The following is a 12,315-nucleotide window of genomic DNA, read 5'->3' on the forward strand; positions in this document are numbered from 1 at the left end:
ATGATACATTTTTCCTCTCAGGCATGCAGCTAGGTGCAAATTAGGAACCCCCACCTTACGTAAGTTCTTATATGTGCTAAGATTACCACTTTTTTCTTTCAAGAAAATCTGATTTTGACATTTAACTCATGTCTCACCTGAAGAAGGAAGGTGCACCGGAGAAGGAATATACCTCATGTAAAAAGCAACTAATTTTAAGATATGACCAAACCAGGAACATATAGCATACTCCTACTGCATCCTGCTGTATTTGGGGTTCTGCTAGGTTGCCTGGAGCCTCCCACCAGAGATATAAAAGTACTCCTGCATGAGCTGTAGACTTCTGTTCCACTGGGCCATCTGTCTGGAGCTCTGGAAGCTGTGCCCAGCTCTTCATCTCTGATGTGGCTTTGTTGGACATCATAGCACATGTGGCTTGAGAACAGAAAGCCAGCCTGGACAGCCTCATGGTTTATGATCAGACAGCACATCTATCTCATGCCAAAGGTGAATCAACAGAATTGTTTTGTTACACGAAGCACAAAAAAATATCTTTTTCCTGGCCAACACTGCTTTACTGGCAAAAACATGGGCTACTGACTTTGCACATCTAAGCTACTTTCCAAGACATCACATTGTAGCTCTATCTGACCTGTAGATTTACAGATAGAATTTGCCTGTTACCCATATTTTTCTTAACTCTTCCGTATGCTTATTCCGGTGTTTTAACCATCATCCCAATGCATCATCGTTACATTTCTTCCTTCTAATATGACAGGAATAATCAACGTCTTCCCTCCTAGATCCAACAGAGGAAGTATATGTCCCACTGTCACAAGAAACTCATAAAATCATAAAATAGTTAGGGTTGGAAAGGATCTTAAGATCATCTCGTTCCAAGCCCCTGCCATGGGCAGGGACACCTCCCACTAAACCATGTCACTCAAGGCTCTGTCCAACCTGGCCTTGAGCACCACCAGGGATGGAGCATTCACAACTTCCCTGGGCAACCCATTCCAGTGCCTCTCCACCCTCTCAGTAAAGAATTTCTTCCTTACATCCAATCTAAACTTCCCCTGTTTAAGTTTGAACCCGTTACCCCTTGTCCTGTCACTGCAGTCCCTGATGAAGAGTCCCTCTCCAGCATCCTTGTAGGCCCCCTTCAGATACAGGAAGGCTGCTATGAGGTCTCCATGCAGCCTTCTCTTCTCCAGGCTGAACAGCCCCAACTTTCTCAGCCTGTCTTCATACGGGAGGTGCTCCAGTCCCCTGATCATCCTCATGGCCCTCCTCTGGACTTGTTCCAACAGTTCCATCTCCTTTTTATGTTGAGGACACCAGAACTGCACACAATACTCCAAGTGAGGTCTCACGAGAGCAGAGTAGAGGGGCAGGATCACCTCCTTCGACCTGCTGGTCACGCTCCTCTTGATGCAGCCCAGGATACAGTTGGCTTTCTGGGCTGCGAGCACACATTGAAGCCGGCTCATGTTCATTTTCTCATCGACCAACACCCCCAAGTCCTTCTCCACAGAGCAGCTCTGAATCTCTTCTCTGCCCAACCTGTAGCTGTGCCTGGTGCTCCCACCCAGGTGTAGGACTTTGCACTTGGCATGGTTAAACTTCATAAGGTGGGCATCAGCCCACCTCACAAGCACGTCGAGGTCCCTCTGGATGGCATTCCCTCCCTCCAGCACATCAACTGAACCACACAGCTTGGTGTCATCGGCAAACTTGCTGAGGGCGCACTCAATCCCACTGTCCATGTCACTGACAAAGATGTTGAACAAGATTGGTCCCAACACCGATCCCTGAGGGACACCACTCGTTACTGGTCTCCAGCCGGACATCGAGCCATTGACCACAACTCTTTCCATGCGGCCATCCAGCCAGTTCTTTATCCACTGAGTGGTCCACCCATCAAATTGATGTCTCTCCAATTTAGAGACAAGGATGTCGTGTGGGACAGTGTTGAACGCTTTGCCCAAGTCCAGGTAGATGACATCAACTGCTCTACCCCTGTCCATCCGTTCTGTAGCCCCATCATAGAAGGCCACCAAATTGGTCAGGCAGGATTTCCCCTTAGTGAAGCCATGCTGGCTGCCACCAAGCACCTTGTTGTTTTTCATGTGCCTTAGCATGCCTTCCAGGAGAATCTCCTCCAAGATTTTGCCAGGCACAGAGCTGAGACTGACTGGTCTGTAATTCCCTGGGTCTTTACAGTTACTTTTCAGTGTTCTTTTACAAGATGCTAAAGTGCTCATTTCTCACATGCTCTACTGTTCTCAAGAGCCGTACCTGATTTTTTTTGATTTTCATTCATTCCAGCTGGTTCCAGGTCAGCTGGAACTCACTGGGTTGTTGATCTAACAGTGTAAGAGCTGGCAGCATAAGAGGGTCTTGCTTTTCCCAGCCTGCTGTTTAAGAGCAGGCTAATCTATAGGGAAGACTATATAGTGGTGGGAATAACAGGGAGCAGAGATCCCTCAAATAATGAAAAATGTGTAGCTTGGGATATGATGGGAAGTGACTCATGGAGATCCCAACATCAGCTTTATCCTGTTAGTTATCTCTAGTTCAGCACTGGCCCCAGTACACAGGTTCTGCACAGCACCTTTGGTATTCTCAAGTATTCCACCATGCCACAGCATGTAGATTCTTGCTTAGTCTGCTTCCAGGCTGCAGGTTAGAGGACAGCCCTCACGGCATCAACTCTCCAGGGTGAACAGTTTGAACTCCTATACAACTGTAATTAACAGCAGCTGCTATTTTATAGTTGCTGTTTCTGGCAGGAGCATAACTTGCCTCACCTTTGGAGAGATGGAGTTCTGTTATGGCTGTCTTAAATTACCTCCCATGATGCGACCCAACACTTCTTTCCATTCTTGCACTGGATTTGTGTTTATGGATTGTGTTCTTGGTGCTCATTCCCTCCTCATACTTTGTTCACAGGCTTCTGCATGGTTTATTAAGCCTTCACGCAGTCGTCCTGCACGTCTCACTGGGCAAACGGCGCGAGTCTGTACCCACACTGCCAGGGCCCCTTCCAGGAGCTGTGCAAGGGCAAACCTAGTGAAGTACCTCCACATATCTGAGTTAGCGGCGTGCCCCGGCTGCAGCGCCAAGGGAGCCGGGGGCAGCGCGAAGGCCGCGGCCCGCGCGCACCGCCAGGAGGCACGGCGCCCGCCTCCAGCCCTCGCCTGCCAGCTCCGCAGGCGGCCGTGGCGGGACTGAGGGGAGGCCGCCATAACCCCTGCGCTGAGGGGAGGGTGACGCCCCACACTTTGAACCCTCCTCGCTTCCTGTCCGCCTGAGGGGAGCGACCGGCGGGGAGCTGCAGCCTCTCCCCGAGGAGGCGGTGGTGGGACGCGAACGCGAGCTGCTGCTTCCTCCGCTTCTTCCTCCTAAGATGGCGGCAGACTCCGCGGAACAGTTCCGAGTAGCTGAGGAGCGGAGCGGCCACTGCGCCGTGGTGGACGGGAACTTTCTCTATGTGTGGGGGGGATACGTGGTAAGGTGGGAGGCGGCGGCCGCAGGGCGCTGGGGGTGAGGACGAGTGGCGGAGGAAAGTTGAGGGAGGGAAGCGAGAAGGCGCACGGTGGGGCGGTGCGCCGCCGTACAGGGGGAACTGGGTGGAGGAGACCCGGGAGGGAAGTGGAGCGGAGAGAACTCCTCAGCGCCAGGCTGCCTTGCCCTCGAGTCGCCCCTTTAGCCGATGTAGCCCCCCAGCACGCTGCGAGCGGAGCACTGTTTATCTCACCGCGGGCGCTGATTAGTTGTAGGGGCAGCGCGCCCCGTAGGGGCGGGCGTTTTAAATGGCGACTGGGGGGCGTGAGGCGACAGTGGCTTCTCTGAGGAGAAGGGTGCGAGGGAAGGGGGTTCCTCTGTGTGCTCCGCCCCACCATTTTCTTGTTCCCTTTTTTAAGTCCCTATAGCTGTCTCCTCCGTTTTCAACTGCCTCCGTCATGGAGCATGTATTGGGGAATGGCTGGTGGAGCCGGTTTGTTTCGCCTTTCTTACAAACGTGCGGTTCCTTTGTACTCCGGGGACGCTTCTCTCATCTCCCTTCCTCTCTGGGGTGACGGTTATAATTTGCGGCTTTTTTTTCCAGTGTGTAATTCCTGTTCTTGTTCCGGAACCCCTGCATTTTTTACCTATTAGTAGTTGTATGTTACGTACAGTGTGTTCTCTTCCTTCGGAAAACAGTTCTGTCACTTCAAAAATAAGCCTGTGGCAGACTAAAAACACATTGGGTTTTTTTGCATTGAAAGATCAGTTCTAGTTCTGGCATGAGTAAATCCTTTGAAATCTTACCTCTGGATGAATTCAGACCAAAAGAGAGCTGTGAGTGATACTACATTAACCACAGCCAGTTTGTTTTACCCAGTGTCTCTGCACATTGGCCCTAAAATGTGAAAGTACCGTGCTTAGTATTACTCCTGGTTTTGGTCAGTGTAATGTGTTTCTGTTAACATATTCTATATTCTTCTATCTGTATTTTTCATGGGTTAAGGTAAACTTTCCAATGTGCAAAGTTTGTCCTTTTATAGTCAAGCAAACAATTCTGTTCGGGGACTCCTGGATTTAGATTTGAAAATGCATTATATGTTACGAGTGTGTGCTGTAGTAAAGGGAAGGATGTTTCTAGGGCTCTCAGGTATTAGTTGTCATTTCCTGAAGCATGTCATAGTTTGCTTCCTGGAAGCTGGAATTTTGTTGTTGGTTTTGTTTTGTTTTATGGGTTTTTTTTTATTTGGTTTTGGTTTGTTGTGGGTTTTTTTGTTGGTTTTGTTTTTTGTGCTTTTTTTGGTGTTTTGTTTAGTTTGGTTTTTGTGAATTTATCTATACATATATAACTAAAAAAGTTGGACTTCAAAGGTGGGGGAGAGGTGGGCAGCTCATGGAATTTAAGTTGCTCTGCTCCTAAATTCTATGCATTTGACCTTTAAAGGGTTATGCTGACAGTGGCTACTGAAATACTGAAAATACAAGCAGACACTGAATATGGAAATATAAGCCCTCAGCGGTGGGGGGAAGCAGGACGGTAGAGGTTTGCAGGCTGCATTACCCTGGCGTGCTTTCTTCTGCCTATTGGATGGCTAGGCTTGCCCAATGCCAAATTGTAATAAAATTAAGGAACCTTCAGGAGCCCATAAACTGTTCTCACAGCTTTTCTTCCTTTGGGGGTCTTTGGTAGGTAGTGTTTCTTGTGACTGCTAGTCATGTAAGAATTTGAATACATGTTTTGTAGGGTCAATAAGTTAACTACCTTTAGAATAAGAATATATTTAAATAACGTGAGTAATTGTGATGTACAGGAAGATTCAGTGTCCTTTTCTGGCCTTAAACTCCATTCTACTCTCTATAACTGTGCAGCCTAAATCACTGGTAATAGTTGGTAGTTGTCTATGCTTTAGTCTTTAGAAACTCAGAGTGGACTGGCTAGCACGTTTTCAAAGGTTTCCTAATAAAGGATCCTGTATCCATGGCACAGTCAAAACAATGTGTGTTAAGTTTAGCAGATAAACTTTCCAAACATTTTTAGTAGCTTAACATATTATTTGTGGAGAGTATTATGAAAATCGTTACTCTTTAAGCAGCACTTTACACAAGTAAATAATTTTACATTTTACGTGTTGATGGTGAACTGCTGCTCAGCTAATTTATTTTTGGCATCACTGTATTTGCTCGCTGCTGGTTCTGTAGCAAATGCTTGACCTTAGACCACTCACGTATCTAAAATTACATAAACCTCTGCACTTTGTAAAAGCTGCAGGCTGTGTGTGACAACAGAGCCTACCTTATGAAAGGTACCTAGCAGGATGAACTGTATCAAACATAGTGTGTATGTACCTGGTTGGCACCTTTCAAACTGAGATGGTAATAATAAAGTATCATTTAAAGGCAAGTAATCAATATCAGTAACAAAATTGTTAATAATGACATTTCAGTTTTGTATTTAACTTACTTTCCTCACATTAATGTAATTTTGCTGTGGGCTTTTTTGGTTTGGTTTGTTGGGTTTTTTCATTTACTGACTGTGGCTTCATATTGCCTCCCAGTCTTCCATTTCTTTCTAATGCTAAGACAGTAATTAATGGTGTCATTATTACTCAGCCTGAGTTCTGCCACTGCATTATTTTGTGCTTCATTCTCCTGTTTATTATTATTCTTCATCATTACTTCCCAAATTATTTTTCTTTCTTATATGGCTTCTGTTTGGGAGTCTTCATATATCTTTTTTCCACAGAGGAATTAATTTGCTCCTTCGTGTTATGGCATAGGTTAAACTCTTTTATATTTGTAATTTTGTTCTTTCAAGTTCCTTCCTTCAGTTGCTGCAAGTAACTGAAGGGAGAGCATTTCAGTTACACTTTTCTCTATATATTTCCATTATGCCAAGAATTGCCTCCTAATTAAAAGTGTCTTGCTAAACAAAATATAATGTGTTTTAATTTCAGAAGCTTTATATCTGGTCTGATTTATGTTGTTACACATCTTTCTTGGCAAAACCTTAAGTTTGTAAATCTGTGCCTTTAAAGAGTAGGCCTGAGGAATTAAGTTCCTTATTTCTAACATTCTATTTAGTTGTTGGGTTCTTTACCCATTTTAAAACCAGAGCGAAGTCTCAGTTTCTGTAAAAGATAGAGGGGTTGTGGAATAAGGAAAAAAAATCCTTCATGTGAAGAACAGCATTATTACTTTGATGCTTGGCTTTGATGTTCTTGCATTTTGAGGTGTGAAGGCTAAGAGTACAGAAAAATTTGCTCAGAATGATCACATCAGTGACTGATAAAATGCTTCCTTTAGAAACAGCATTTTAATAGAGTAGGGAAGTATCTTGGACACTCAAGGTTTGGGGTTTCTTTGTTGGGTTTTTTTTATTTTTTAATTTATGGTCATGTTATAGTACTGTTGTGCTACTTTTTAGTAGCACTTGTATGTTTTATAATGACTTAATTGTTCACCTGTGCTAGTTTCTTATTTATACAAATTGGTTACTTTATTCCCATTGCTTTTTGAAATGCTTCTCTCACTACCTCTGAAACATGAAACTTACATTTTTTATAATCTTTATGCCATAAACTGAGTGAATAAAGATACTATTAACAATCAGCAAAGCTCAGTAACACCAGGAAATGTCTAATGCAGTATTTTTATTAGCTTCAAAAAGTGAAAAGCAACTTTTTTAAACTTCTAGCATAAAATTAAAGTATTAGCATTGTTGAGCTGCCTGCTTAAAATTGTAATGATCAGAGCAATAATGCTGGGGTATGACTTATGCTCTGGAAGATTATCTCCTTAAGATTATTCTGTGTTGCTAAGTAGCGTGATTTGGTATTTAATTTTAAAATGTATGGTGTATAATGCATCATATATTTAACATTTGCAATTTGTTTTTTCTGTTTTAGTCAATTGAAGAAAATGAAGTTTATTTGCCTAATGATGAGCTCTGGATCTATGAAATAGATAGTGGGTTATGGTGAGTTGAATCCTATGCATTTAAATAAAATATAAGGTTAATCTTTGCATAGATTACAATTAGCTGCAGTGAAGAGAATTCAGGTACGTGAGTTATTTGTCCTCTTCCCTGGAGCTTAAACAGAAGATGTTTAATGTAAAGACTGAAGAACAGACATATGTACTTGTAAATTAACTCTAGGAAACACATTAATTCATTAAGTATAATTGTTCAGGGTTTTGTTGGTTTTTTTTTTCCAACGGAACATTTGAAATTGTTGGCTTAAGGCTCTGATGTTAAAACAGATGCATTTTATTCAGCCATTTATTTTGGCTTAGTTCTCCATGCATTAACCTTTATGTTAAAAGGAATAGTTAAACACTGGCTATTTGGGTTCTCAACCTATTTACAATTGCATATTTTTTATTTCTTGTGTTCTGAGTATATTTGCATAAATAACGTACAACTAACCAGACCTTGCACATCGTGATCCATTTATCCTCACATTTCATTTTACGTTTGCTTTTTATTTATTTTATGTTTACATATCATATGTGGGGAGAGAGAACAATACCTCTTTTTAAAGTTTTCCAGTGTTTTCTATTACAATAATTGCATTCAGTCTGGTAAAGTAGTATCCATCTGGGCTTAAATGTGTTTTCTGCCAGCTGTATTTCTGGTCTCCCACTGTTTATGTATTTCTTGCGTACTCATATTCAAAGCAACAATTTGGAGGAAAATAGAGAGGACAGCTAGATCAGGAGGGTGTCTCACAGTATGTAGGAAGTTCCACATCTGTGTGGTGAAGTCGCTGATTTTGAAAACAACAGTTTGCACATGGTTAGCTGTGAAGTTCTAGCAAGTCTTTTTCATTTTTAACATTGTACCCTCGGTGAGACTGCAGTTTGCTGCCTGTTTCTTTTGGTGAAAGAGTTGGCAAAAGCAACCTCACACTCTCTTGGTTTTCACCCGTGGTGTCCCTGGACCCATGGTACTGGTACACCTCTTTATGTGGTCACACGGGAAATTGGATCAGGAAAGTGATCTGAGTTAAATTTAACTTTTGTTATTCTAGGGTTACTTTTAACCGGGATCTGTTCTTGATCTCGTTCTGTTTGCAGCACAAACAGTTGTACACATACAGTTGAGTGCACAGTATGACATGGAAAGAAGCAGGAATGAGAGAGAGAGAGCAGAGAAGGGGAAGGAGAGCCAGCCTGTGGCACTGCCGGTGCCAGAACGAAAGTATTGGGAGCTGTGCTCTGAGCAGCCGCTAGTGATCGCTGTTTTCGGTAGGGACAGGTTACATGTGCGCTGTTCACAGCTGGTGATTTAGTGCATAAGAAGCTTTTCCTTTTGATAGTTGCCTCCAGTTCTTTTAGGTTGGGGTGAGGTCAACCATCAGAACTCAAAGCTGTAGGAATCCTTTTCTTCTGTTTAGCTACCAGTAATAGATAATGAAGGCATCTGATCTAGGCGCAGATGTACTGGAAGAAGGGAATGAATGGATTTGACTGAGTCAACAGATGTGATAACAGCTGGCAGAGAGAAGAAAAAGTGGAATCAGGCTTTGAAGGTGGGAGACAGTGACTGAGGAGGGAGGCTGGGTCAAGGACTTGGATGGAGGGCACAGGGTCATATCAAGTGGAGAGCTGAGAAAAATTCATGGGAATGGCAGGGAAAGGAAGCTTCAACCAAAACCCATGGTGCAAAAGCTGGGGCAAGGAATTGGAGTGCCAGCACAGAGACTGGGATTTGGCTGCTAAATCTACAGAGGCTGAAGGTGTGGCGACAAAGTGGAAATCTGAAACAAATCATGTCTTCTGTGCATGTAGGTGTGAGAGAGCAATGCAGGTACTCTACCTTCTGTAGAAATTTGAGATCCTGCGAAAGCTGTTTTCAGTGTGGAGTGATGATTCTAAGCGCAGTCTTGGCCTGATGCTCAGCCTCGTGAGTCCAGAAGGAATTGAGTTTAATCAGATAGTTGCGTAGTGCTTGAGATGTGTGATGTTACAATTTACATCATAGGAAGTTACTGGTTTGTAACTTGAAACTAGCAAGGAAAAGGTTAGGAACTGCTGTTGCTACTGCAGAATAGAGAACTTACTGCTAAAACTGGCATTATTGAAGATTTTACAGTGCAGTGGAAAATGCAGGTTTACGAGTGGGGTATGAAAATTAGGGAGTATTTCTGACCTTTATTTCTACTTCTGCATCAGTTTTCCACTTGTAAAATAACAACAATACCATGTTATCATTTCAGGAATTTTTGGAGTTAATAGTAATTCCAGGTTTTGAATAATTTATGTTTCAGCTCTATGAATGCTCTTTTTAAAGCATTCAGCTTCAGAAAAATTGAGATGCTTCATAAATGTATGGAGAGTATTCACATGGAAGTCTTCTTAAACCACAGAAGGCTGACTTCATGTATTTGCTGTAGTTTCTAGTGCTAGTTATGCCCAAAAGTTTTACCTTTAAGTCTAAAAATCATTAATACACCTGGTTTAGGTTTGTTAACTGTAACAGATGTGAAAGCAGCACTGTAAGGCTTAATGTATGTGCTAAATTGCAGGACAATGCACCTAATGGAAGGAGAGTTACCCACTTCCATGTCAGGAAGCTGTGGGGCAAGCATTAATGGGAAGCTGTACATATTTGGTGGATTTGATGATAAAGGATACAGTAATCGGGTATTGTATTATTTTCTTTACATTTCAGACTGTATTTGAATGAATAATGATGCTGACTTTACTGGTGTTTTGTATGGTGTACTTTACATTTGAATTAAGGAGAAATTTAATGAAAAGCTTTATTTTTGTAGAAAACGGATACTTTTAAACTGACAAAAATCCTTTAGTTTTTGTATTAAGGTTCAACTCATATTTTTCACTGAATCATAGCTTCAGAGTAAGACCCATTATGTGAAACTTTAGGTATTTATTTCTGAAAACTGACAGTGCTTTCCAATTTAGTTTTTATTTTTTTTAATATGTTGGCAGTCGAAATTGATCTTAGAATATCACTTTTCTTTTTGCTGTTTGATAGTGATTACCTTTCTTATTTATTCAGGTAATAAAGTTAAAATAGAGCTACCAGTTTTCCTTGTAACTGAAGACTGGTGTAACAAAGTAGATGAAATGAGCTGTTTTATCATTTAGTGTAAATGAAGTCAGAGTTCAGTCTTGACGAGAAAATAACTAAAGTAGAGCCTGTAACCAGATCTCAGTTCAGTACCCAGTTCACAGGCCTTGCTGATTTTTGCACAGTTACCTGGTTAGGTTAGGTGGAACTACTAACAGTTCTGCCAGTAGAATTGAATTGAGAGCTATTTGTCTTGCAGAAGTATTTTGCAAGGCTTCAGCTGACTCTGGAAGGAGCAGGATATTACTGGCTGAGTGAAGGCAAGGAAACTTGCTGCTGATTTTGACACTTCAACTGTATTCTTGTGATGTATTGGACTCTTCCTGTATGTTGCTACATACTGTAAACTTCACTGTCAGTTCCTTTTGTTTTGGTTTTTGTTTTCAAAGGAATGAGTGTATCTGGGGGTATTGGGTTGTTCTTTTTGTTGGTGATTTGTGCTGGATTTTTCAACATCATTTATACTGAAAATATTGTAATTTTTTTCTTTTAAGCTTTATTATGTTAATTTGCGAACAAAAAATGGAACCTATAGGTGGAAAAAAATTACAAATTTTAAAGGTCAACCTCCTACACCACGTGACAAGCTTTCCTGCTGGGTGTATAAGGACAGGTAACACATTAAGAATATTTAATATGTGTTAATTCCAGAGAGGAGGTACTATAAAGTGAAGAGCACGCAGGTTTGGGATTCATGAAACTCTCAATTCTTAGCTTGACTTGTTGTGGGATTTTATGTAACTCTCCTAACAACTTTCTACCAGAGTTTTCTCATATGTGAGCTGAATTAATGGTAAGTATAAACCCACTTTAGGAGAGGCTTGGGAAATTTAGTAAGAGTTTGTGTGATGCTTTGAAACTCCCGATAAAAACCAGTATGCATCTATTACTTCTGGGTTTAATTTTAACATGTTAAAAAATCATTATAAAAAGGATGTTGGTTTTTGTTCCATTATGTAAGCATTATATTATTACCTGCAATAATATATTTAGTACATTTTCAAAGGTTTTAATAGCCTACAGATGCTGACAGCTGCAAAGCCATTTCAGTAATTATTTTATAAGAACCAAGTCAGCTTAGATATTTGTGTTGTAAAAGTTACAGAGTGTATTGAGGATAAATACATAGCTGAAAATAAATATTCAGATTATGTTTATGTGGTTACAAGTGACATGTCAGTGATTTATTATAAAAGTTATTGTAAACAAGAGTATGATATACAGTGAACACTATAAAATGTAAATTATTTATCTGTTTCTGGAATCCACATCTAAAGAGGTTTTGCATAAACTGTATAATGCCTCTCAGTACTCTGTCTTGGGTTTGTAATTCAAATTTAACTGCAAGATGTATGAAATTATATATGTTTGAACAACTTCTTAGCTGTTAATATGAGATTATTCAAAATGTAATTAATCTATTCAGAGTATCATGTAATCTGCATACTGAGAAAATAGCCTATTTTAGGTGGCAGAGTGTAACCTTTTCATTTAACAACAGTATTTGGGGACAAGATATGCACCTTTTCAGAAGTATACATTAAAATTTCACAAGATGTGAGTTTGCAGATCAGGATGTCTTGGTGTATTGCACAATGCTTTCAGTAACTCTGTTTCCCCAGGAATGTCAGTCTGGAATGACCTTCACCACCCCAGCATTTCCTAAATTGCCTTCTCCCAAGATCACTAGCAACTATACCAAATATCCTCAAATGTTGAAGTTAAAACTTTAG

At 41.3% G+C, this 12,315-nt stretch overlaps 1 protein-coding gene across 2 annotated transcripts in view; it reads left to right on the top strand.

Moving 5' to 3' along the window:
* Positions 1-3,308: 3,308 nt before the first annotated feature.
* Positions 3,309-12,315, top strand: part of KLHDC1 (kelch domain containing 1) — a 30,953-nt gene continuing 21,946 nt past the window's right edge. For both annotated transcript variants that reach the window (XM_080618447.1, XM_080618448.1), the window contains exons 1-4: positions 3,309-3,490; positions 7,392-7,462; positions 10,014-10,131; positions 11,077-11,195. In XM_080618447.1, coding sequence (XP_080474573.1) covers positions 3,389-3,490; positions 7,392-7,462; positions 10,014-10,131; positions 11,077-11,195 — 410 coding nt within the window. In that variant the 5' untranslated portion in view covers positions 3,309-3,388. The remainder of the gene's footprint in view (positions 3,491-7,391; positions 7,463-10,013; positions 10,132-11,076; positions 11,196-12,315) is intronic.

This window comes from Psittacula echo (assembly GCF_963264785.1).
Source record: "Psittacula echo genome assembly, chromosome: 5".
Lineage (NCBI taxonomy): Eukaryota > Metazoa > Chordata > Aves > Psittaciformes > Psittacidae > Psittacula > Psittacula echo.